Source organism: Hippopotamus amphibius, chromosome 4 (genome assembly GCF_030028045.1).
Source record: "Hippopotamus amphibius kiboko isolate mHipAmp2 chromosome 4, mHipAmp2.hap2, whole genome shotgun sequence".
Taxonomy (NCBI): domain Eukaryota; kingdom Metazoa; phylum Chordata; class Mammalia; order Artiodactyla; family Hippopotamidae; genus Hippopotamus; species Hippopotamus amphibius.
The window spans coordinates 122,740,214-122,764,782 of NC_080189.1; the positions used below are offsets into that span (position 1 = coordinate 122,740,214).

At 34.4% G+C, this 24,569-nt stretch overlaps 1 protein-coding gene across 1 annotated transcript in view; it reads right to left on the reverse strand.

Annotated features, from left to right (window-relative positions):
- The window catches only part of DNAJC1 (DnaJ heat shock protein family (Hsp40) member C1), a 186,621-nt gene that overhangs the window by 101,136 nt on the left and 60,916 nt on the right, over nt 1-24,569 (reverse strand). The window contains exons 2-6 of the mRNA XM_057731493.1: nt 20,473-20,574; nt 19,924-19,970; nt 13,258-13,423; nt 12,289-12,386; nt 11,221-11,314 (exon numbers count right to left, since the gene is read on the reverse strand). Of these exons, the coding sequence (XP_057587476.1) occupies nt 11,221-11,314; nt 12,289-12,386; nt 13,258-13,423; nt 19,924-19,970; nt 20,473-20,574 (507 nt within the window). The remainder of the gene's footprint in view (nt 1-11,220; nt 11,315-12,288; nt 12,387-13,257; nt 13,424-19,923; nt 19,971-20,472; nt 20,575-24,569) is intronic.

Below are 24,569 nucleotides of genomic sequence, written 5' to 3' on the forward strand. Positions count from 1 at the left end.
AAAAGAGCTTGCTAATAATTAAAATCACCTGAAAATGAAACCGACTGGCTGTGGAGGAAATGTTCAAGAACCACCAGGCTGGCAAAGAGGGTGGGAGGTAGGGTGTCATGTATTCCAAAGAGGTTCAATAGGAGCAGTTGTTTGTGAACTTTTTTCCCTCTTATTCTTCAGGAGAAGCTAACTCATGTGAATACCACTGTTAAGTAGGGAAAATAAACACAAAGTCTCATTTTGAGTCCAGAATAAGCCCCAGTTTACCTACACAGGAAAGGATAGATTTCTGTGGATAAACTTCTCATCCATCTTTGGAGACACTGCCTGGCACATAATAGATGCTTAATAAGTATTCAATGAGTGAATGAATGCTTAATCAATCAGAGCTCTGGACTGCCTAGGTTTAGCTCCATAATACTATATTAAAACTATAGAGTTTACACTGTTCCAAACAGAGTTCTTACCCTTGAGAAGCTTATAATCCTTATGAATGGAACATGAGGAAAAGCTTTTTACTCTAGAAGCAACTCTCAATACTTAAAATTTCTTGGAGGGCTCAAAGCTTGTCTGAATAGATGTTAAGCAGAGGAGTGACTTTACATTATAGAACTACAACTTAAAAGAATTTATATATTATGAGTGGTTCTTTAATTGTAGAGCATGGGCTCTTGCATGAGAAGGTGTTAAAAAGTAATATTTATTTATACCTATTTATTGAACCACTATTATATGTGCTGTACTTTGTTAGGACATGCGGGGATTATATGATAAGACAAGCAGTTGCCCTTAAAGCATATGTAAAAATATCAATGAGTATCAACCATAGTAAGGAATATAAACTACATGAGAACTGGAATTTTTATCTTTAAAAAAATTTTTTTTATATTTCCAGGGCCTAAGAGAATACTTAGCACACAGTAAGCATTCAATAAATATTTGTTGAATGAATTATTGAAAGAGAGAGTGGTGCTCTCCCAACATTGTATTTGTTTCTGCACATTTCCTTATTCTCTTGAGATCAGGTGGGGTTATGAGACTAGTTCTGGATGTGCTGCAGTGAGAAATATCATATGTCATTTCAAACTAAACATCAAAAAGCTTGTGCAATCCTCCAGCTGTCTACTCTTGCCATAGTGAGCAAGGAGGACACCTGCTCCAGATGCGTATAGCTAGAAGATGGTGAAGACAGGGACTTCCCTGGTGGCACAGTGGTTAAGAATTCGCCTGCCAATGCAGGGGACATGGGTTCAATCCCTGGTCCAGGAAGATCTCACATGCTGTGGAACAACTAAGCCCGTATGCCACAACTGCTGAGCTGTGCTCTAGAACCCGTGTGCCACAGCTACCAAGCCCATGTGCCACAACTACTGAAGCTCACACTCCTAGAGCCAGTGCTCCACAACAAGAGAAGCCACCCCAATGAGAAGCCCGTGCACCACAATGAAGAGTACCCCTCGCTTGCCACAACTAGAGAAAGCCTGCGTGCAGCAACCAAGACCCAATGCGGCCAAAAATAAATAAATAAATACATAAATAATCTTAAAAAAGAAGAAGAAGATGGTGCAGATGTCATTGTTCTGAGTCCCTAAACGTCTAGTTACGGCAGAATGTCCCCTTTCCCACCAACCAGTGATAGATAAGTGGCATACACTGGAAAAAAAATTTTAAGTCACTGGAATTTCAAGATGATCTGCATCTTATCATAATCTATCCTGATTAATATAAATAGTAAGTGCTATGAAGTTAGTACAGAGAATATACAATGGGAAATTTTCAGTTGGTCTGATCAGGAAAGGTTTTGTAATACTTATGACAATTTAGCTAAGCCTTAAAGATGTCGTATTCCCAAGGTTAGTTAGCTACGAGATGGAAGACATCCCTCATTATAAACCTTTCTTTTTAACTTTACTGACACAGTTTATTTAAGTGATAAAATAACATGCTGAGCTGGCACTGCTCATCATGTTTTGGTTTACTTTTACTTCTCCATATAAACCTTAAAATATTAAACAATACAAAAAAATCTTAGGAAAGAAGGGAGTTGGTTTAGAGGGGTACAAGCAGGGAAGCAGTACCACCTGTCCTAATGGGAATAGGGAACATTTCTGTCTGTGTGACAAATCTCTTGTTTGAAGCTTACATAAAACCTTCAACACAGGAGAATATCGTAAGTGCATTTCTGAAAATCTGCCCACAAATTCAGTCACTCTATATCAAATTTTCCAACTGACTTACACGATAATCTCAGAATTACATATAATATATAAAATTACAATGAAGAATACAGGAAAACTTTTAAAGTTCATACTTTGAATAAGAGTCAATTTTTCTTGTACAGAACTGTAGTAACACTAAATTCACAAGAAGTAATAAACAGAAAACAAGAAGCTCTGCTTTCCTCTGCCTGAGTCAGTAGCATTCAAAGAAATGGAAGGCCCAAAGCAACTTTTTCCATTTGGGCTAAGAGACAGAAGAGACCACAGAAGTCATCTATTCAGCTCCAACTCAATGCAAGAATCCTTCTACAACTTTTATCATGATTACAATCTGCCTCAATATTCAGATAGAGAATATAAGATGAGACAGCTTATTCATCCACCATAACACTAGTTATCTAGCTCGTTATCCAGCTGTTGAAATAATTTATTTTCTTAGCTTTTATATTTCTTATATTTTAAACTTATTTTCATCTGCTTTAAGTTTCATTTCTACCATTAACTAGGGTGTCACTTTGGGCAAACTGTCTCACTAATCTGAGTCTTAAGTACTTTCCATCTATTAAATATGGAACTGATGATGAGACTATGTATCGCTAACATCCTACTAACATTTTGTGGTTTTAAAATCTTTTCTACAAAACTCTACTTTATATTCTGTCTTTGGACCTCCGAATAATTGCATCTTATAGCCTCCTTTCAGAGGGCAGAAGGAATGGAATCTTTGTTACGTTGTGAGGTCTTTCCAATTTTGCCGTATCCCTTTGTCCTTCTGCAGCAGTCGAGTTTCAGCCTTGTACAAATTCAGATGAGTTTTTCCAACCTTTTTCATTTGTTTACGTATTCCCTATGTAAAGTATGTTTGTCTGCAAAATTTTTCAAAAAGTTATGTGAGTACAGAAAGTAAGCTTCCTCATCCCTTGGAAAATCTGTGTTTAACTCTGAGTAGAAGGGCAGGCAACTCAGCTTGCTACAAATGCCTTCTAGCCCTTTAGAAGCTTTTTTTCCCTGCTAATTAGCTGTGAATGTTTTGTTTATTTGGTTTCTGTCCCAGCAAGCAGAAGCAAAGGGGCTAGAAATGAAGGGCCCTGACTGTAGAGGGGGCGACCTCCAGGCTTGTCCACAGTTGTAGTTTCCATGGAAGAAGCTTCTTAGGAGGGAGGAGGCCTCTGTTTATAAATAGCTGTATAAAGTACAGTATTTCATTTACTCTCTTAGGCAACTTTTATTTTATTTTAATTTTTTAAGGTAAAAGCCATAGCACTACAGAGAAGAGTCCTCTGTTTTCTCAGCCACTGCTCCTCTGCAACCTGTAAATCCTGATGGAGTGGAGATACTCATGCTGGAGATTTCCTACAATTATTTCTAGTCTAACTGCGTTCATGTGAGATCAGTTTGGTAGTGAGAAACGATGAGACTGGGACTTAACGATGAGAAAAATTAACAACTTTAGACTATGCACACCTAAAGGAGTTATATATTTTATAAATTATGTTACTGGGAAATGTAACATAGCAGGTAGAGAGAAATTTAAATGGTGCATTCCTAGAAAATCAGACAAACTATCGAGCAAATAAATTCTGAATACTGAAGACCTATTTCAGCTCAGAAAATGTAGAGAATGATGAAATATGATTTAGACTGATAATCACTTGGGATATTTGGCACTTACTGATTTTGTAGGAGAAATCGGTGGTGTTAACAATCTGAATTATTATGGGCTGAAATAAATGAAGCACCAACACAAACAGGCAGTGACAAAAACAAACTAAGTTTTAGGACTTAAAATGAAAATATGCACATAGCATTGGTTATATCTCATCAGCTGTTTGCTACTCTCATGGCTATATGTTTTAGAACATATATGGTCAATTAAAAAATATCCAAGAAGGGCATTTTGAAGGTTAGAAAAATTTCTTGGAGTTATAGGCTGAATATAGTCAACACAGAAGACTGATTTTGTCTGATTGCAAGAGACTGTGTACTCCCTTCAAAACCATCGTGAGAACAGAAACACTGGTAAGATACGAAAGCATCACTGGGGCTATGCTACTTTTTTTTTTAAACAGAGGTGAGAAAGGGAATTTAATTTTTTTCGAAAATAATTTTTTAATTAGTTATCTACTTTATACATATTAGCATATATATGTCAATCCCAATTTCCCACTTCATCCCACCACTGCCCAACCCCCCACCAGCTTTCCCCCTTGGTGTCCATACGTTTGTTCTCTACATCTGTGTCTCCATTTCTGCCTTGCAAACCAGTTCATCTGTACCGTTTTTCTAGATTCCACATATATGTATTAATATACGATATTTGTTTTTCTCTTTTTGAGTTACTTCACTCTGTATGACAGCATCTAGGTCCATCCACATCTCTACAAATGACTAGGGCTATACTTTTAATATTAAAATTAAATTCTAGACTCCCTCTTGCAAGAGCACCGGAATTACAACTAAATGCTGAACAATCATTGACAGAAAGACACTGGAACTCACCAAAAAAGACACCCCACATCCAGAGACAAAGGAGAAGCCACAATGAGATGGTGGGAGGGGCGCAATCGTGTTAAAATCAAATCCCATAAATGCTGGGTGGGTGACTCACAAACTGGAGAACAGTTATACTGCAGAAGTCCACCCACTAAAGTGAGGGTACTGAACTCCATGTCAGGCTTCCCAAACTGGGAGTCCAGCAATGGGAGAAGGAATCCCCAGAGAATCAGACTCTGAAAGCCAGCAGGATTTGATTGCAGGACCTCCACAGGACTGGGGGAAACAGAGACTCCACTCTTGGAGGGCACACAGAAAAGTGTGCTCACCAGGACCCAGGGGGAAGAAGCAGTGACCCCACAGGAGACTGAACCAGACCTACCAGCTGGTATTGGAGGGCTGCCTGTGGCTCACCAAGGAGACAGGGACACTGGCGGCAGGGGTTCTGGGAAGTGCTAATGGGTGTGAGCCCTCCCAGAGTCTGCCATTAGCCCAAAGAGCCTGTAGGCTCCAGCGCTAGGTAGCCTCAGGCCAAACAAGCAACAGGGTGGTAACACAGTCCCACCCATTGGCAGACAAGCAGATTAAAGTTTTTCTGAGCTCTGCCCACCAAATCCGATTAAAGTCTTACTGAGCTCTGCCCACCCAGCCCTACCCACCATCAGTCCCTCCCATTAGGAAGCATGCACGAGAGTCCTAGATAGCTTCCTCCACAAGAGGGCAGAGAGCAGTATCAAGCAATATCAGCAGTATTGTGTCTTGAGGAACTGAAAACCACAGCCACAGAAAGATAGAGAAAATGAAAAAGCAGAGGACTTTGTACCAGATGAAGGGACAGGATAAAACCCCAGAAAAACAAGTAAATGAAGAGGAGCTAGGCACCCTTACAGAAAAAGAATTCAGAATAATGATAGTGAAGATGATCCAGGACTTTGAAAAAAGACTGGATGCAAAGATCGAAAAGTTTACCAAAGGCCTAGAAGAATTAAAGAGCAAACAAGCAGAGATATGCAACACAATAACTGAAATGAAAAATACACTAGAAGGAACCAATAGCAGATTAACTGAGGCAGAAGGGTGTATAAGTGATCTGGAAGACAGAATGGTGATAATCACTGATGCAGAAAAGAATAAAGAAAAAAGAATGAAAAGAACTGAAGACAGCCTAAGAGGCCTCTGGGACAACATTAAATGCACCAACATTTGCATTATAGGGGTCCCAGAAGGAGAAGAGAGAGAGAAAGGACCCGAGAAAATAGTGGAAGAGATTCTAGTTGAAAACTTCCCTAACATAGGAAAAGAAATAGCTACCCAAGTCTAGGAAGTGCAGAGAGTCCCAGGTAAGATAAACCCAAGGAGAAACACGCCAAGACATATAGTAGTCAAACTGACAAAAATTAAAAACAGAGAAAAATTATTAAAAGCAACAAGGGAAAAATGACAAATAACATACAAGGGAACTCCCATAAGGTTAACAGCTGATTTCTCAGCAGAAACTCTGCAAGACAGAAGGGAGTGGCATGATACATTTACAGTGATGAAAGGGAAGAAACTACAACCAAGAATACTCTACCCAGCAAGGATCTCATTCAGAGTCGACGGAGAAATCAAAAGCTTTACAGACAAGCAACAGCTAAGAGAATTCAGCACCACCAAATCAGCCCTACAACAAATGCTAAAGGAACTTCTCTAAGCAGGAAGCATAAGAGAAGAAAAGGACCTACAAAAACATAAACAAAACAATTAAGAAAATGGTAATAGGAACATACATATCGACAATCACCTTGAATGTAAATGGACTACATGCACCAACCAAAAGACACAGACTGGCTGAATGGATACAAAAACAAGACCCATATATATGCTGTCTACAAGAGACCCACTTCAGACCTAGGGACACATACATACAAAAAGTGAGGGGATGGAAAAAGTTATTCCATGCAAATGAAAATCAAAAGAAAGCTGGAATACCGATACTCACATCAGATAAAATAGACTTTAAAACAAAAAATGTTACAAAAGACAAGAAAGGACATTACACAAAGATCAAGGGATCCATCCAAGAAGAGGAGATAACAATTACAAATATATATGCACCCAGTATAGGAACACCTCAATACATAAGGCAAATGCTAACAACTATGAAAGAGGAAATGCAAGGCAGAAATAGAGACACAGATGTAGAGAACAAACATATGGACACCCAGTGGGGAAAGCAGGGAGGGTTGGGGGGGATGAATTGGGAGATTGGGATACCAAATTGTACACTCTAAATATATGCTGTTTATTGTCTGTTAACTGTATCTCAATAAAATTCTTTAAAAAAAAATTAAATTCTAGCCTCAAAGCACACTATGCCTCTCCTGATACACGCCAAGTTCCTTTTTACACTCTAATTCACATTCCACATCTTCTGTTGATCATTCCATCTGCCTTTTTCGCTGTCTGAACACATTCTTCTCAAGTTTCCCAAGTTTCTCTGTATATGGTGATGCATTTTACCCCTCTCTTATGTTCTCTCATCTCTCTCTCATCCCACATCAATTTACAAACACTCTCCAAATTTTTTTTCCTTGGTTTCTCATTTGATTTTTTATTTTTCTGCCTATGTGGATACATGAATGATATGGGGATATACATTTTGCTAAATATGGTAATATTCATACATCTTTTCCTTCAATATTTTCCAATCTCAGAAATGTCTGATACTAAATTAAATCCAATATTTTACACATATGAAGGATAATTGTTTTCAGTCACTGGCCTCATTCTTCTAATCCACCAAGTCTCATAATTCTTTCAATATCTTTTTCAGAGCAAAGCAAAGGAAAAAAATGTCGTGCTGGAGGTAATAAATACCTTCTCAAAAAGCATAAGAAGCTATTAAAGAAATACATTTACCTCTACCCTGCCTGATCACAGAACCACTTTTCTGCCCACTATGCACTTTAACTTCTCCATTCCTAACAACGTATACATAGCTTTGACAGATGTGTATAACGCAAACACGTTGCTGTCTCAATATCCTTTAATAGATTTGTTAGATTTATCTATTAGAGTATAAATTCCTAAATGACTATATTCAGAGTCTGGAGACCTGGGATATAGTCTTAGATGATAGTAATGGGCTATGTCATTTTTGGTTTTTTCCCCCCCCCAAAAAGCAGCTGTACAATGTTTTCTCAGGTTCCTTTCAGTCCTAACATGTATGATTATATGGGAGTTACTCTATCTATGAAATTATTTTTGTGCACAGACTAGTACAGAGTGGGCACTTCACTGTCAAGTATCTATTTGTCTTTCAAGACTCAATCCAAGTGGCTCTTCTTTTTAGTTTCCCTTGGTTATCCTAAACAGAAACAATCTTACTTATCTGAACATCTACAGAAGTTACTGTTTACAGTACATATACGAAGCTTATATACCATATTATGTCCCAATTATTTTAGTTCATGTGATATAACTTGTACCTGACTGTAAGGTCCAAGAAAGAATATTCATCTTTATAGCCTCTCAGAGTGCCTTGTTCTGATATTGTGTTTAATAAATTTTTATTGAACCTGCTAAACTATTTTTCTAAAAATATAACCTGAAGAAGTTTTATACATCAAATATTGATATAATTATTCTCGTCTGTAATTTTTTTGGGCGAGGAACAGAAAAGAATTTAGATAAACTAAGTAGGCAACAAGGAGTTTTCTTAGGGATCTTAGAATGCTAAGTAATAAATAGTGAACTTAGCATAAGCTGAACCAGAACTGCCACTTTTCCAAATCCTACTGAATAAGCAACCATATATGAACGTGAAGTGTAATAAAGGAATGGGAATTTAGAGGAAGAATGGAAGGAAAAATGCTGGAGGTGAAACGCTGTTGATGTGACAAGGACAAAATTTAGGTACAGGTTCTGCTAGTGTGAAGGCCATTTGCTGGAAGTCTCCGAATCTCCCACTTTTAACTTGGACCCTCCATCTTATCCAACAACTGTCTGCTTACACAGAATATCTGCAGCTCAGTTTTAAGCAACTTTTCATAGAATTCAAGGAGTTCACACACAGCAGTACAACTCCCTTAACTGATACCTGTTTAACTGACTGCATGCTTATATGAGCTGGCTGCATTAACTCTTAAACCTATTTGTGTTGGTGATACTTGTTATTGTAATCATATGATTCAATTAGATATTATATTAAAAAGATGAAAACTGAGTAGAAAATAAGAGTTGTGTCTATGAAAAAAACCAAGTGGACGCTTTGGAAAGCTCAACGAAAGAGTTGCTAAAAATGCTGTTAAGCAGATGTAAATAAGTCTATGAACGACCGAATGAGGGATGTCATACAAATCTCTAAGGCTTATACAACTACACTGCTTTACAAGAGTATGGCTTAACTCTTCTTTAAAGAAATCAACTGGAAATTTGCCCTTAAAGAAACCAAGATGATAGGTATGGTTTACACAAGAAAAAGGACACCTACTTAAAAATAAAACAATGGCCCTGTATCACAAGAGTGGTGAAGAAAATGAAGGTGATGTGCATCATTATTTTTTTATACTGAGGGCTCTAGAAGGGCTCTTTTATAATCACTGTGCCAATTACCAATCCAGAATGCTTCAGGTAAAAAGCACTTCCTCTAAATTTCATAAATACCTTATTTTAGAAGCTCTCATAGAAGTGTCACATAAAAATTTCAGTGTTGTAGATAAGGCATATGTATTCACATTACACAATTTTATGAACGATAAATTAATACAAAGGTCAAAGCAGATTGGGAGAAAATAAAGCAGACAATCTAATCCTAACAGCAACTATTCAGTATTGCTTTGCTGATGCTTGTGAAAGTATAAGCTGTACGTTTATCGACCTAAAATATTTCCACTATTACAATTTGTATCAGACCCTACTATATTACATTATTTTGTTAGTGAACATGAGAAAAAGTTTAAACTTCAAACTGATTCAACAGTTTAAGAAAGTATCTGAAGAGGCTAAAATGTTTTTATAAAATTCCTTTTTTTTTTTAAGTTTTCTACAAATTTGTGACGAGGCAAAACAATAACTTGTAAATCTAAGCCATCTTAATATATTGATTCTGTTTTTGCAAATTACTCTGCATGTTAACCAAGAAATATCTTAATTTTACCAAATAAACTTTGTTTCAAATGACAGATTAAAATTATAAAGAAGTGTTTCAGACTGACATTTTATTTATATTGCCTCATAACTATACTTTTAAACTCATCTACACTCTGGTTTGCCTACTGCACAGATTCTCAAGCTAGCAAAAAATAATCACTCTTTAAAAAATTTAAGAAATCATGTCCTAAAGTATTCTGTCACATCTTCTCATAAATATACCAGTATGATAAATATATTTCCCCTCTCTCTTATTAAGTCTTACATACATAGCATACAAGGATTGTGGATTTTTACTGAAATAAACAATATGCTAAACAACTTAAAAACAAAAGCTCTTAAATTACCAAAATACTTCAACTGCCTCTATTAACTGTAAACAAAATATATGATTCTGTAAGCAATAACTATTAAGATAAACTGTTTTGACGAAAGAACGGGTAAATAATTTCTCAAAGGCTAGAAAGAAACACACTAGTAATTTTTAGTTCACTTTCCCTTCAAATATAAAATTTTCATTATTAGAGGAAACAGAGGAATAAAATACAGAAGTTGGAGTCATTCGCTTCCTTAAATGATTAGGAAAAACAGCTGTTATATGAAAAAAAGTGAGTAGAATTAAATTCTCTCTCTTGTTCTTTGTATTTTCTGAAATGAAACATTTCCTCCAAAATTACAAAGTCAAAGAATCTCAAAATTTGTACACTAAAACCATTATATATTCTTTCAAATATTCTGTTTATGTGTTGGAAATTTTCTAACCAGATGCAATAATTAAAATTAGCAAATCAATAACTTAATAAAATATGTTTGCATGCTAAATATAAAAAAAAAGAGAAACTGCCATAAAAATATACGTACATTCTATTGTTTAAGCAAGACTGACTAGCAACAGAAACTTTGATTACCAGTAAAAGACAAAATATCTTCACTCCTCTTAAAGTTGCAAATAAAATGGAAAGCTATATATATTTTGCTTAATTATACAAATGCTTATATAAAGTGTTTTTTTTTTCCACACTATGTACTTAAATGCTATTAAAATAATGACGACAAGCTATCTGAGTTCTGTTCTGGATAAGCCTTAAATGATTAAATTTTATTGCTTTTATATCTGTCCTAATGACAGTATTGCTTTTCCTTTTATTAGTGTCCAGGAATTCTAAGGTGTTATAAAAGCAATGTAAGAGATAGTTATAGTAATAGATATCTAAATAAATTTTAGAACTATTCTAAATTAGGTTTATACTTATAAAATACTATTCATTCAATCAGCATTATGAAGCATCTACTGAATATTCAGCATTCAGATAGCAGGCATAAAATATTTCATGAATAATTAAAATGAAAGCATCTAATATTATAAGAAAGAGGTACACATTACCTGGATTAGATGAGGCAATGCTTTTAGTGTGAGGCAAAACCAAATTCCCAGCTTGCAGGGGAGCAAATCATGCCATTGTGGTTTTACCAGTAATCTAAAGGGAAAACAAAAAGCAAAACTAAAGAAGCAAAATACAGAAAGAAAGCTGACAGACAAAATATTTTTATAATAATCATGAATTCTGTTCTGAATAGCTACTTCAACAAAAAAAGAAGTTTTTCAATGAAATATTTATGACAGTTATCACTTAATCTGATGTGTTCTATCATGAAATATATTAGTACAACAAATGCAATTACGTATAGTAATAAGAGAATCTAGGCTAAGATTCTGGGGAAGGGGACTTGTAATCAAGTTATAAAGATAAAGAAACAAAAGCCCTCTTTATAACCTGGACTTTTCATCAGTTTGGGAAAATGAATTCTTAGACCTTATGATTACTTCAGCTGTAAAAGACTAAACATCATCAGAGTGTCCCCAAGTGCTGACAAGCAGATATGAAGACTGTAGCATAAACAAACCAATACATAAAAATTAATGTCATTTGCTGTTCACTGAAGCATTACTCACTGATATCATCAGAACAGAAGACAAGCAGAATAGTCTCTGATCTCCATCTCACATTGATCCAGTTCCTGCCCTGCTGTGTGAACTATTTAAACCCTTTATGTCTTCCTATGAATCGATAGAAGAAATGGTGGTATCTCTTTGAGTGTGCTGCATATCACTGTCTCTCTACATACTGTCACTCCTGAGCTAAACACTACAGTGATAGATTCTTCTAGTAATACTTTGTTTCTAAAGTTCAGTATAAAAATCTCAAACAACAAGAATTCAGGGGCTTAATTATTTAAATATATATGAACCCTTTACAGAGGGAAAAACTTGTAGAACTTTTGCTTAAGATTAGAATTTGCTTCATAAACTATAGCACATTATCAGTCTCTTATAAGCTGAATACAGATGTAAATGTTAGCATATCTGAAACGGATACACATATGAAGCTGAATCACGTTAAAGACATTTTAAAACAATTTTGAATTATAAAATGTTTTTATATGCCCCCACCTTTCATTTTTTTCTGAAGCACCAAGTTTTGATACATCCACAGTCTTGCCGCTTGCCTTTTTTTTCTTTTCTCTCTTTTTTCTACTAAGCAGTTCATCCTTAATGTGGAAGAAATTATGGTTACAGGTTATCATTAACATGTACTCTTCAAATGTTATCAAGAGTCTTCTGTGAAGGGTAAACATTATAGAAGAACATTTATGCAAATGTATGTAGGGTCCAACATGATTAAGTAAAATCATCAATCTTTAACAATAACTGTTGCCATGGTATCCAGTCCTTAAACACACATGAAGTTTAGCACTGTCAGTCATGTGTATCTCCATAGCAATCAAAGTTTTCTAAGAAGAGAAGGCATTCAACTTACTTTTCCTCATTCATCCAACTTTAATAATGTCACTTCAAAAAGAATGAGTAAACAGATGCTAATTCATGAATACTGATAAATATGTTTATCTTTAGCATATAAATAAAAGCCCATAGCAGAATAAACTATGTAATAGTATATCAGACTAAGAAAAACATAATATTTTTTTAACCAACCGATCTCTGAAATCATAAAATTATACTCAAGTTTTACTGAGTTAAAAGCTTTTAAAATAATCATTCTTATATAAGGGCCTGTGGCACAAAAATTTTTTAAATCACTTTACATAAAACATGTATATCTGGAAGGTGACAATTAAGAAAACATAGCTCTACCTTCTAGTTTTCAGCTAGATATTTGAGCCTTCACAAAATTTTGTAACAAACTCAAATGCCACATTTTTAAAAAGAAACATCTCTTCTCCCTATGTCATGGGTTCTTGAAATAGAAATATAACAAATTCTAAATGCTGAGTACAAAAAATATTAGAATAAGAAGTAGATATAGAAAAGCTGAAATTTTTATCAGTTGAAAACATAAATGTCTGAAATTCCATTTAAAATTAAGGAGGCCAGATCATTTGATTTATTACCAATACTTACCAGCTGTTTTTCCAGGTAGATTGACCAAACCACAGCATAATGACCCACTGTGAGAATAATGAACAGAAGTAATGCCAGCTCAGCATTGCTCATTTTTCTCACCCGCCTGTAGTAGAATACAGGCTGTCGCCAATCTGGAAGTCCATTGACCAGAATATCATCATACCTACGGCAGCAAATATAACAGCTTTTCATAGGGAGTTTAAAATAAAAACAAAAACCTTTATTTGTACTTACACTTAAAAAAGAGGAAAGAAAAGAACTTCTCCAAAATAGATAACATTTATATAGATTACCAGCATTACAATGGCCTGTAAATCAAAACACTGTATCCAATCACAGACAATCTTTGGAAAGGCACACAGTGATATACTGTGGATACCAGATCTTGAGTTTTTAATGATGTGACTCCTGGAATGACATATGAACTGAAGGAGTCATACAGTCTACCTCTCCATCGCAGGCTGCAGTGAGGCCCCTCCATGAAAGTCAGCGACAAAAGGAAGGATCTCAATGGAAGAAAATCAAGTTAAGAGCTCTATTTGCTACCATGAATTATATATTAATTGAATCAAGTTCAGGATAAATTTTCTAGTCAGTGCTTTTATTTCCACCCCTGTACAAGGGTTCAAAGTTGAAATATTTATTATTTTATCAAAGCTTCTTAATGACATAAAGCGCCTATAAAACGAGCACCTTTTAATTTTATGTTGCTCACATTCCTTTAGAATAAAACAATTTCTAAATTAGGAGATGTGGAAACAACCAATTTCTCGATAAAACTGTTTATTTGTAAACATGTAAGTGGCAATTTCCTCATTTTTTGGCTTTGCTGAAAGGGAAGAACATAACATAACAGCTTTCCTAGTAATGCATTTTAAATCAGCTTTCTTTAGAATAAAATTTCAACTGAATTTAACTTTACCAGTCAGACAGTTATTGAGGCAAATATTTTTAAGGTTAAAAATCAGGAGTAACATTTATGATTGCAAAACTCAAAATGGTCACACACAAACACTGTATGTTCAAAACACACAACCTGTTAATCTTAGTTGAACACAACTCATTAAATATTCTAATCACACTATTTCCAGAATTAAATCTTCACTGAAAGGCCTAATTTGGTGCAACACATTGACCAAAATATTTTAATTAAAAATATTCTGAGTTAGTCGCAGGCCTAATTACAGGAATAGAAATAGGGCCTATATTGTCAGGCAGGTCAGTAGAACTCAGTAGTAGGTTTTTCTCAAGTAAATTGACCGATCTAGGAATAATAGCGCAGCTGCTAAACTGCCAGTCTTGACATGTAAATCAATTTAAATGCAACAACCGCAGTAGCTACTTTGATAGTTATTAAATTGATACCTTGGAGATATGCTTAAAAAAATTAAGCAGAGGATTTATTACAGGCAACTTATTTTTTTCAGTAGAAAAATATTGGCTATAAATTCAAAATATATTTTATTAGGCTATCTAGAAAAGGTGACTTTTCAGATCAACTTAGATTATTAATAGTAATGGCACATCAGAATAACCAATGTTCAGAGCAAGGACATTAGTGGCACTAAACTCTTAAAGGCAGGCAAACTGTACAGTATACAAGAATCTCCTAATTAAAACACGGTTGGGTAGTCACTGGGCCTAAGTTTGATGTTAAATATTCTTTTTCAATATTTATATAGCAATTCTTAAACACTAATATCAAGATATAATAACACAATTTCATCAAAAGTTATCATTCCTGTCCTCGAAAATTTATGTTTAAATCTATTTCTGTAAAAACTGACTCATTTTAAATTAGAAATGGATTGGTAAAAAGGTTTCAAGTGATATAATGCAAGATTACAACATCTGAATTTAAGTCCAATGAATGAAGTCCTGAATTTATTCTAAATCTATATTCTACTTCAGATTTGTTGAGGAAAAAAGGGGGCATATAAAAATAATTGTTTTCAACTAATCTCTCCCATGAAATAACTTCAAGTAAAATGTATGGCTGCTAATAAAGAACACCAAGAAAGTGGCGACAATTCCCAAAGAGCATTACTAAGTGTTAAGTTTGTTTTAGATCTAAACTGTATTGGAAGTAAACCCAGCTGAACTCATAGCTGTGAATCTCCAATCAAATATTTTATTACCATCATCACTGAAATGCTATGTGTCTGTTAATAGCTACTATTTTCTACCCCACATGTAAATTGTATTTAGTGCACAGCTAAATTCAAGATAGCAAAACCTCATGCCCTGAAAATAATAAACAAAACTAGATATTTACAAGGCTATGTCTGCCACTCTAAACAACAGTCTCCAAGGATTAAGCTTAGAATCAATGCTCTATTGATTTTACTATCAATGAACATTATGGCTCACATGGCTAGCCATTTTATGGGAAGATAGCTTCTATTATAGTTCCACTTTTTAAAATATATGCTATTAAAAGATAAATCACTGCTTTCCTTAAACCCTTAAAAAATAAAGATGTTTCTTAAAATATACACAGACGATAGTCATAAGTTATTTAAGAAAAAATGTGTTGACAACACATAAAATTGAAAACATCACTATGTTATGCTTTTTCTATATTTAACACATAATACTGTTAAAATAAGATCGCGCAAACTGCTCTTAACAATCTGTAAAACCAGATTAAGAATGTACACGTGTATGAATATAAGAAAATACAAAAGTAAATTTCTATGATGAAAATATCACTAATGTAAAAAATCACATGGAACTATAAAGGTGTTATATTAGAAATTAAAACACTGACCAATTCTACCCATGGCCTAATACATGTTTACTTCATCTCATTTTCTTAAAATGTACGTGATGAACATAATAATGGTTATATAATCATTAGTGAGTTCCACTCTATAGTCTGCAATTCATCAAATATATTTAGCCTAATATAAACACTGGAAAGTAAATCTAAAAATGTTTAAGTTACAAGAAAAAAAAATTATGTAAGTTAAAAATATTGTTAGCCTGCTTTGAAATATAAAGTAGTAACTATGAAATTAAAATAGAAAACATGTATATTATGAAAATGAATAGTGAAATAATTCTAGCATTTGCCTAAATTGTGAATCTCCCATTGTAGAAAGTTTGAATTTTTAGCTTAAAAGATTAACAACATCTATTTAGGTCACATTTTGCAACTCAGAAGTAAAAATTAATTGTACAAAGATCATAAACAGGAAACAAGCTTAAATTAATAAATCTTACTCTCTTTTATAAAATGTACATGTGCCAAAAACTGTGGTACATAGCACTTTATATATTGTATATAATAGGTGTTTTATAATATCTCCTCATTAGGGAAGTTACTAAAATAGATTTCTTATTCTCAGGTTAATGTTTATTTTTCTTCAAACACACCTGTAATCAAATTTACAATAAGGAGGTAATGGATTTGTAAACGTTTTGCAGATTAAAGCTGAGATAACTATACTTTTCATTGGATTTGTAAATAAAACATGACTTAGCAAACTAAAAAAATACATTCAACTGTTTACAAATATAGTACCATAAAGTAGACAAAAAATTTTTAAGTTGCACAAGAGGGTTAGCAAAAGAATACTGGCAAAATTTTTAAATAGATTTTAAACAAAAGTAAATATCCTAATATTACCAAAGCACAATCTAGTGTATATATGTAGTGATTTGTATCTACGCAATACTTTATTCCAGCTAACACCCAGGGCACTTGGATAGAAATTTATGTTGGAACATAGCTGAGCTGCTATTTCCTAAAATAAGCAAGTTACTTAAGGAGTTTAGAAAAGACTTCTATACTAATCTCCCTTACACTAACCAGGAAAACTTGTTTTTTCATGCTATAGTCTATGCCTTTGGGAGGATAAAAAGGCTTAAAAGTTTATTCACAATTACACTCCTAGGAATCTACCCAAGAGAAATGAAAAACATCTGTTCACACAGAGACTTGTGTGTGAATATTCACAGCAGCACTGTTCATTACAGCTAAAAAGTGGAAAGGACCTCAATGTCTATCAGTTGGTGACAGATAAACAGAAGTGGAATGTGGAATACTATTTGGCAATAAAAAAGAATGAACTACTGGTATATGCTACAAATGGATGTACCTCAAAAATACTATGAAAGCAGTCAGATGCAAAAGACTACATATTAGATGATTTCATTACTATGAAATGTTCAGAAAAAAACACATTTATAGACACATAAAGGAGATCAGTGATTGCCTGGGGCTGGGATCAGAATGGGAAGTGCCTGCAAAGGGACTTGAGGGAATGTTTTGAGGTGATAAAAATGGTCTAACACTGATTGTGGTGGTTTGCACAACTCTGTAACTTTAGTAAAAATCATGGAATTGTACACTTAAAATAGGTAACTTCTACGGTACACAAATTATACCTAAATAAGGCAGTTTAAAAAATAAAATTTGCCTATTCCTTAAAAAAATAAAAAGGTTACCCAGCTAGTTATTTTTTCTATTTCAGTGTTACTCCCTTTTCTACCCAAATTTTTTAAATGCACCTGATTCCAGTGAAAAGACAATTATTTGTAAGGGAAATAAACATGTCTATGACAATTTTCCAAACTGCAAATTCCTGGAAGGTTACACATTTAAAAGCACTTATTTAATGAATATTTATAATAAATGTGATACCAAAGAGCATTTTTTAAATATCAGTACAAGATAATCTTCTTTCAGAAGATAAAACTATGTTCTTTTTTTTTTCCCTAAAGGAATTATAAACATTAGGTAATTGTCAGTAGAGGTGCATTTCTCCTATATGTTTAGATACTCACAGGTCACCCGGCCTCAGGCGCAAGCTTTAGAGGAATGATTCTCAGCTTGATTAGTTAAGACTTTTGCCTCAAGGAAAACCAGTTACCAAAGAGTTACTTGTGCCTCAAGGGGTATAAATACTACAGCTGTTTGTGTAACTGTCAGATCCATTTTTTTTCCTACTAACACTACAATAAATGCAAAAGGAACTAATCCTAAAAAGAAAATGTTAGATGAGTCTATGTTAATGAAGAAACAGTTTTTACATTAGAAGTGATTTGTTCTGAAAAGATATAAATAATTTCGGTAATTGGAAGAAATTGTTACAAAGTTTACTGACTTTTAAAATAACAACAAATAAAAAGACAAAATCTGATGCCAAAGATGTAGGGAGACTAAATAAAGCTATCTTTACAGACACATTCTTGATGTGTGAAACAAAACTAGGGGCTCAGTTAGAAAAACCAACTAGAAAATATGCACAGAATGACCAACACTTCTTTCAACACACTTCCAGGACTCTTTCAACACTACGAATTATCTCAAACCAGAGGAATGTCTGCTATGGTATCTGGACCAATGCCAGCCTTTGTTATAAAGCACACTTCAAGAGAATATCCTGAGTCCTTGCTTTGCAATCTGACAAACTGGGGTATTCAAATTAAAGTTAAGATGAGAACCAAGAGCGTTAGCTGACATTGTAGGATACAGAATAATTCCAGGCAATACATTCGAAGAAAGATTCAGAATATCACACTGCATAACTTTTTGGATTGTCTTTAAGATATATTAGCCTCCAGAGAGGGATACAGATATTTAGGCTGGCTTTAGCCTAAAATATCAAATACCTACTTTCTTCTTCTTAAGGGTACTCTTTTACTGTAGAGCAATGTTTTCAAACTGCAGATTGTAGCTCGCTAGTGAAATCAATGTAGTGGACCACAATCAGCACTGTTTTTAAAAAGAAAAAAGACTGGTCTAGACTAGCCTAGAACAGAAAATATCAGTCTGTTTCACACACAATAAGAAGCGTTTTGTTAAGTTTTTGTTTCAATTGTGTCTGTGTGTGTGTGTCCTGAGGCATGATGCAAAATGTATTTCTTACTGAGTCTGACTTAAAAAAACTCTGAAACCCGTCACAGCAGTGTCTACATTCCACACATTTGGAAAAGCAGAGGAAAGGGGTCTCTCTGCAATCACTCTTAAGTCACTAGCATATAAACCACTGTATAAATATATTACTACTCTTCTGAAAGGGGCCCAGAGAGGTCTCAGCGTGAGGGGGCTGCCTCCTCTCTGACGTTCAACCCTAAACACAGAATCACTGGAGCATAGTAAGGGAAGGGACAGAGGCAAAGGAAACAGGAGAAAGAAGCAAATGTTTTTCTTCTACTCCTATCTTCTACAGACTTATATAAGCTGTCTGCTCTCTCACTTGCAAATTGGGTTTATTATTTTGAGAATGAGGAAACATCAAGAAATGGTAATAACCTGAATATCACTAATCGCCTAATTGCAAAACATTTAAGAAATAGAAGGGAGAAAGAAAGCCCCCCAGGCAAAGAAAGGAGCAATTACTGATATATCAAAAATGAACAGGCATTTGTTTGAAGTCAAGTGGTATTTGTATTTCCCAGGGCATAGATACTCATGTTAAAAATATTAGCTAATGAAGCCATGATCCTGAAGTCTATAAGGATCAAATCAACCTGGTGAATATTTTCAAGAGAAATTAACTGTTATAAACATACATTTTAAAAGCAATGCGCTTCTTGAAAGGAACGAAAATAAGATAGTAACTTATAATAAAATGTTTAACAAGACCATTCTTTCCTTTATAAACTGAGACATCAAAGTATAAGATCTTAATTCAAAAGCAGATGAAGACTCACCTCTGCCTTCGTTCATCATCCTTTAAAACTTCATAAATGGCCACCAACTAAAACAGAAGCATTACTTTAAAAATACTCTCAACTATAGGAAATCACTTAGGAAGATGAAACACTATAATGCACATGCAAAAACCCCATGCGCTCATATATACAATGAACAGATAAAATCTTAATTGTAAGTAACATTTTATGGTTTTGGTAGCACCTTAAGAGGTTAAAAAAGGCTTTATACCAAAATAAATCTTTGTGAAAGATGCAAAAGTAATAATTATCCTTAACGTGCTTTTTAAAAGCAAAAACTGTAATTTAGACAAGAAAATTATGACCCCCCAAGAATTTAGAGAGTCTAATATAAAAAACCAACGTTTTTCATATACACGTAAAAGTGTATTTTGTAAAAAACTGAATACGTATACCTTATAAGGCCTAAACTACAATCTCATTTTAAATGGAAATATTCCACATATAGGTTACTGTTTCTACCACAAACATCTATTTATAAATTATCACCAAAAATATATATATATATTAATAGCATATTTCACTTACTTGTCTAAACTGAGTTTCTGCATTTTCATCTTTATTCTTGTCTGGATGCAAAATTAGTGAAAGCTTACGATATGCTTTTCTAATGTCTGTAGATGAAGCATCCTGGAGGTGGTGGGGGGGAGGGGAAAAGCACAAAGCAAACTTTGTCAGAAAAAGAAATTCCCAGAACCTTGTTAAGATCTGAGAAGACAGCCAACCAAGTGCAGGACCCCAGGCAATGTAATTTGAGCAATCAGTCTAACAACCAGGCTATGCAACCAGCCTGACCCACATGACTGAACAATTATTCAATCTAATTTGGCTCTCCTCCTAACTTTTCATTACCATACATTCATTTAAAGAAGACAGTATTTGGCAAAACTTTTCAAACACTTGCCTTCCTAAAATTAACCAATAAATCTTTTTCAGTAATTAAGAGATCAAAAAGAAACAAATTAAAAATTAATACATCCGTGTGCCTTCAAAGAAGGTCTCTATTTATTTGAGAATCTTAAAGCCAATGTCTGAAGCCCAGGCTTACCATATATGGTTCCTTCATTGTTATTTATATTCAATTTACCATGGAGCAACAATCCATGGAATCTCAATTTTACATGTCAAAAAGTATGCCTCTAAATTTGTATTTACCCAAACTTTTTTTTTTTTTTGTATTTACAGGGTATTTTCAGGGGTGTCCAGTTTCCATAGTCTGGTTTGCAGAAATAAATTTACCCACTATTTATGTATTACTAACACAGTTTAAATATATTTTAAAAGGTCACAACAGTTGAGGAAGAGTACTTTGGATTAAGTGGATATTAAAATTGTATTTTATGTAATCCTGTGTGTACATGTAAACTCAGAGAACATCATTTTACATGGCCAGTAAAGAATACACGAAAATAACAAAGAACACACTGTTAAGTTGGGTATAAAACTTGATCTCCACTAAGTTTAAAAGTTATTGCGAAAACTAACATAGTCATAGGGGGGCAAAAATGAGAATTAAGTTGCTTATTAAATTTTATCTTGTTTTATAGCTGAGTATTTGTTCAATTAATTCCTAAAACTGATTTACTAAAAAGTTCAAATGACTAAAAAAACAAAAGTCTGTGTACCTGGGACTAAATAGCTGTTAAAGAAATAGAGTTGGAGAGAGGCAAAGTGAGACCATAATTAGTCTGTCAAGCTCTCTTTTATAAACTAATACTTTCATTACCAATTTTCTGGGGCTTATTGCTCCAAGCTATCACTCTACTTTAAAGTTTCAACTTAGGTGTGAATATTTTTCTGACTTGTGGAGGGCTGAGCTGTAAAATTAGCAGAGTAAATTTCACAGGTAATATGGTTATAATTTCCATTCTCATTTGCTCAATGGAATTGATGTATTCTTTACACTTAAATGATAGGTAACATGTAGTAGACAATAATGATTATTTACTGAAACTCTGTGATGGAGATTTTGTTGGGCAAAGAGGTCAAGTGTCAAATGAATGCTCATTCTCTAATTGGGACTTTAATTTTGGATTTTATTAAATTGGGACTATATCATAGAGAAATTCTCAAAAGTAGATTTCTTACAAAATAAGAGTATATGTATTTGCTTATGTTACAGAATTAGTACATGCTCATTATGGAACATCTATTACTTACCTAAAAATAAAAATGACTAATAGTCACCTAAGACATTTCCTTCCTTCCAGTCTTGCCAAGCTGACCCCAATCCACCATTTTTCTGCTACAGTATATACCCTAAGTATAAATGTGGCCAGATGGCTCTCCTATTTCAAACCCTTCAGTAACTCCCAAGAACCTTCATCATCTGTCCTTTACAATCTTTTTAGCTTTTTATCCCATCTTGGTCCATTCTCCTGATCCCCCAAATCTTCACACAATAGGATACTGTTCCTCAACCTTATGTTTTTGTTTTGCATCCAGCTGTATATACAGACAGTTCTCTTCTGACTTAGGAATGGGCCTCTCAAGCTACACTGAAATATTGCCAGACTATTTTCCTCTGAGAATCTGCCCGGTAGGTTTATTTCACCAATAAGCTTCATCCTAAGTGGACAGAACTGAAAAACTCAGAGATTTCCCTTTCTAAAAGACATGCTCAAGGCAAGTTGCACCTCAAAATAGTTGCACCTCAAACTAGCTTATGTATGTATTATTTCAGTTAATTATTTAAAGAATCTTAACTTATTTTATCCTCATAACAAAGCTTTGAGATAAGGATAGTTGTTAGCAGGCCCAATTTACTGATGAGGTAAGTGAGGCAAAGAGAAGTTAAGTAATTTGCTCATACTGCTGGCAAATAGAGGAAAACATGTAGAATTCAAACCCAGAAAATGTTGCATCAGAATACAGCTCTCTATGTTGGTTCTTTAGATTCAGTTAGTAGATTTTAGCTGAGCCACTTCACAAGGGCTACAGCTTTGCGGAAGGCAATGAGAACAACTGCTACGATCCTATTGATCTGATAAACTATATGGAAAATATTCACATAACTACAATGTGAATATGGTCAACTGTAGTTTTTAAGGTAAAGATTCTGATATATGTTGGTTTTTACAGCACATTTTGCATCATATTTCTACTAGAGGCCTGAATGTTAGAACATTCATTTCACATACACAGTGAATTAGACATTTTATCTCCCTGGCTTGCAGAGAAAAATTTTTGATAGCACTATGGATGAACTGGCCATCTTTAACACTGTTGACAACAGGAGATCTACAGGGTTCAATTGCCATAATTCTTTTCCTTCTAAATGTGATTTTTTTTTTTTTCTTGGCAAGCTGGACATGAATCATCTTAATACTAGGATGACTTCTGTAAAGAAGAGATATATGGTCATTCTTAAAAAAACAAAAACAAAAAAAACTATGAAAATAATACATGCTTGTTAAAATTGAAAAAAATGTGATGAGACATCAATGAAAATGGCAGAGTAGGGAACTCCAAGGGGCTGTCCCTGAAGAGAAAGAGCAAATAACCTGGCAAAGTCTGTTAGAATCAACCTTATCTGAACTCTGCAAACTAGTCAAAGGATTCCAGCAACCAGTCAAGCACTTAGTCAAGAAAAAGGTAGCTAATTTTCAGTTAGGGTCTTGAAGATGCCAACCTAAATAACTGGTATGGGTTCCAAGTGTTAGAGTAAGCAAAGTGGACTTTGTTCTCTAATAAAATAAGAACTGCGGTTGCTTATTTGGGGCTGTCTTTTGGTTTCCCAACAGATTGTGTAAAGGGCTTACCTTTATTTTACCAAACTCAGATCTTTCAGAGCAGAGAGGCAACTGTTCAGGACATTTCTCAAAAACAATTAATGGTAAATTTATTAGCTGGTGCCAAATGAGGCAGCGGATGGCAGCTGGGGCACACAATAGACACATCAAAAAGCTTAGGAGGAAAGACTGGGAAGTGAGATGCTTTGGAAAATATGGGATTTAAAATGCTCCCACATATTCTTTGGAACCAGAAGACAAATGTGTATGCCCAAGGTGGAGTACATGCTCAAAAAGTTCTGAGAAGGCCCTAAATTCTCACTTCTGGCTGACCTTTAGGCTGTACACAAGCAGAAAGTGAAATCTAAGAATGAGTTGTAAACTACCTACCTGAGTGTTGAGGGCATGCCCCAACATATACACAGAACCCACTACCAAAGATTTTGAGGGGTTTCATTTGTTTTTTGTTTTTCTCATCCCAAATCTTTAAGGAAATTGCTGCTGAATCATTAGCTGACCCTTAAGCTAATCAAACAGATGTCAGTGGCCACACATGGCAAAGAATATATGCTTTACAAAATTAGTTCAGAAAACTTACTAGACAAACAACACCAAACACAAGCAGCAAAAAGCAAATGAATAAAAACAAACAAAAAAAAACCCTGGTGAGGTAAAATAATCTAACTACCACATTATATATTCAAAATGTCCAGTATCCATTAAAAATTATGAAGGATGCAAAGAAACAAAGTATGGCCCACACACACAGAAAAAATTAATAGAAAATGTCCCTGAAGGAGAGCGGACATTGGATTTACTAGAGAAAGACTCTAGATCTACTGTTTTAAATACGCTCAAGAGCATGTACAAACAACTAATAGAAAGAACAAGGAT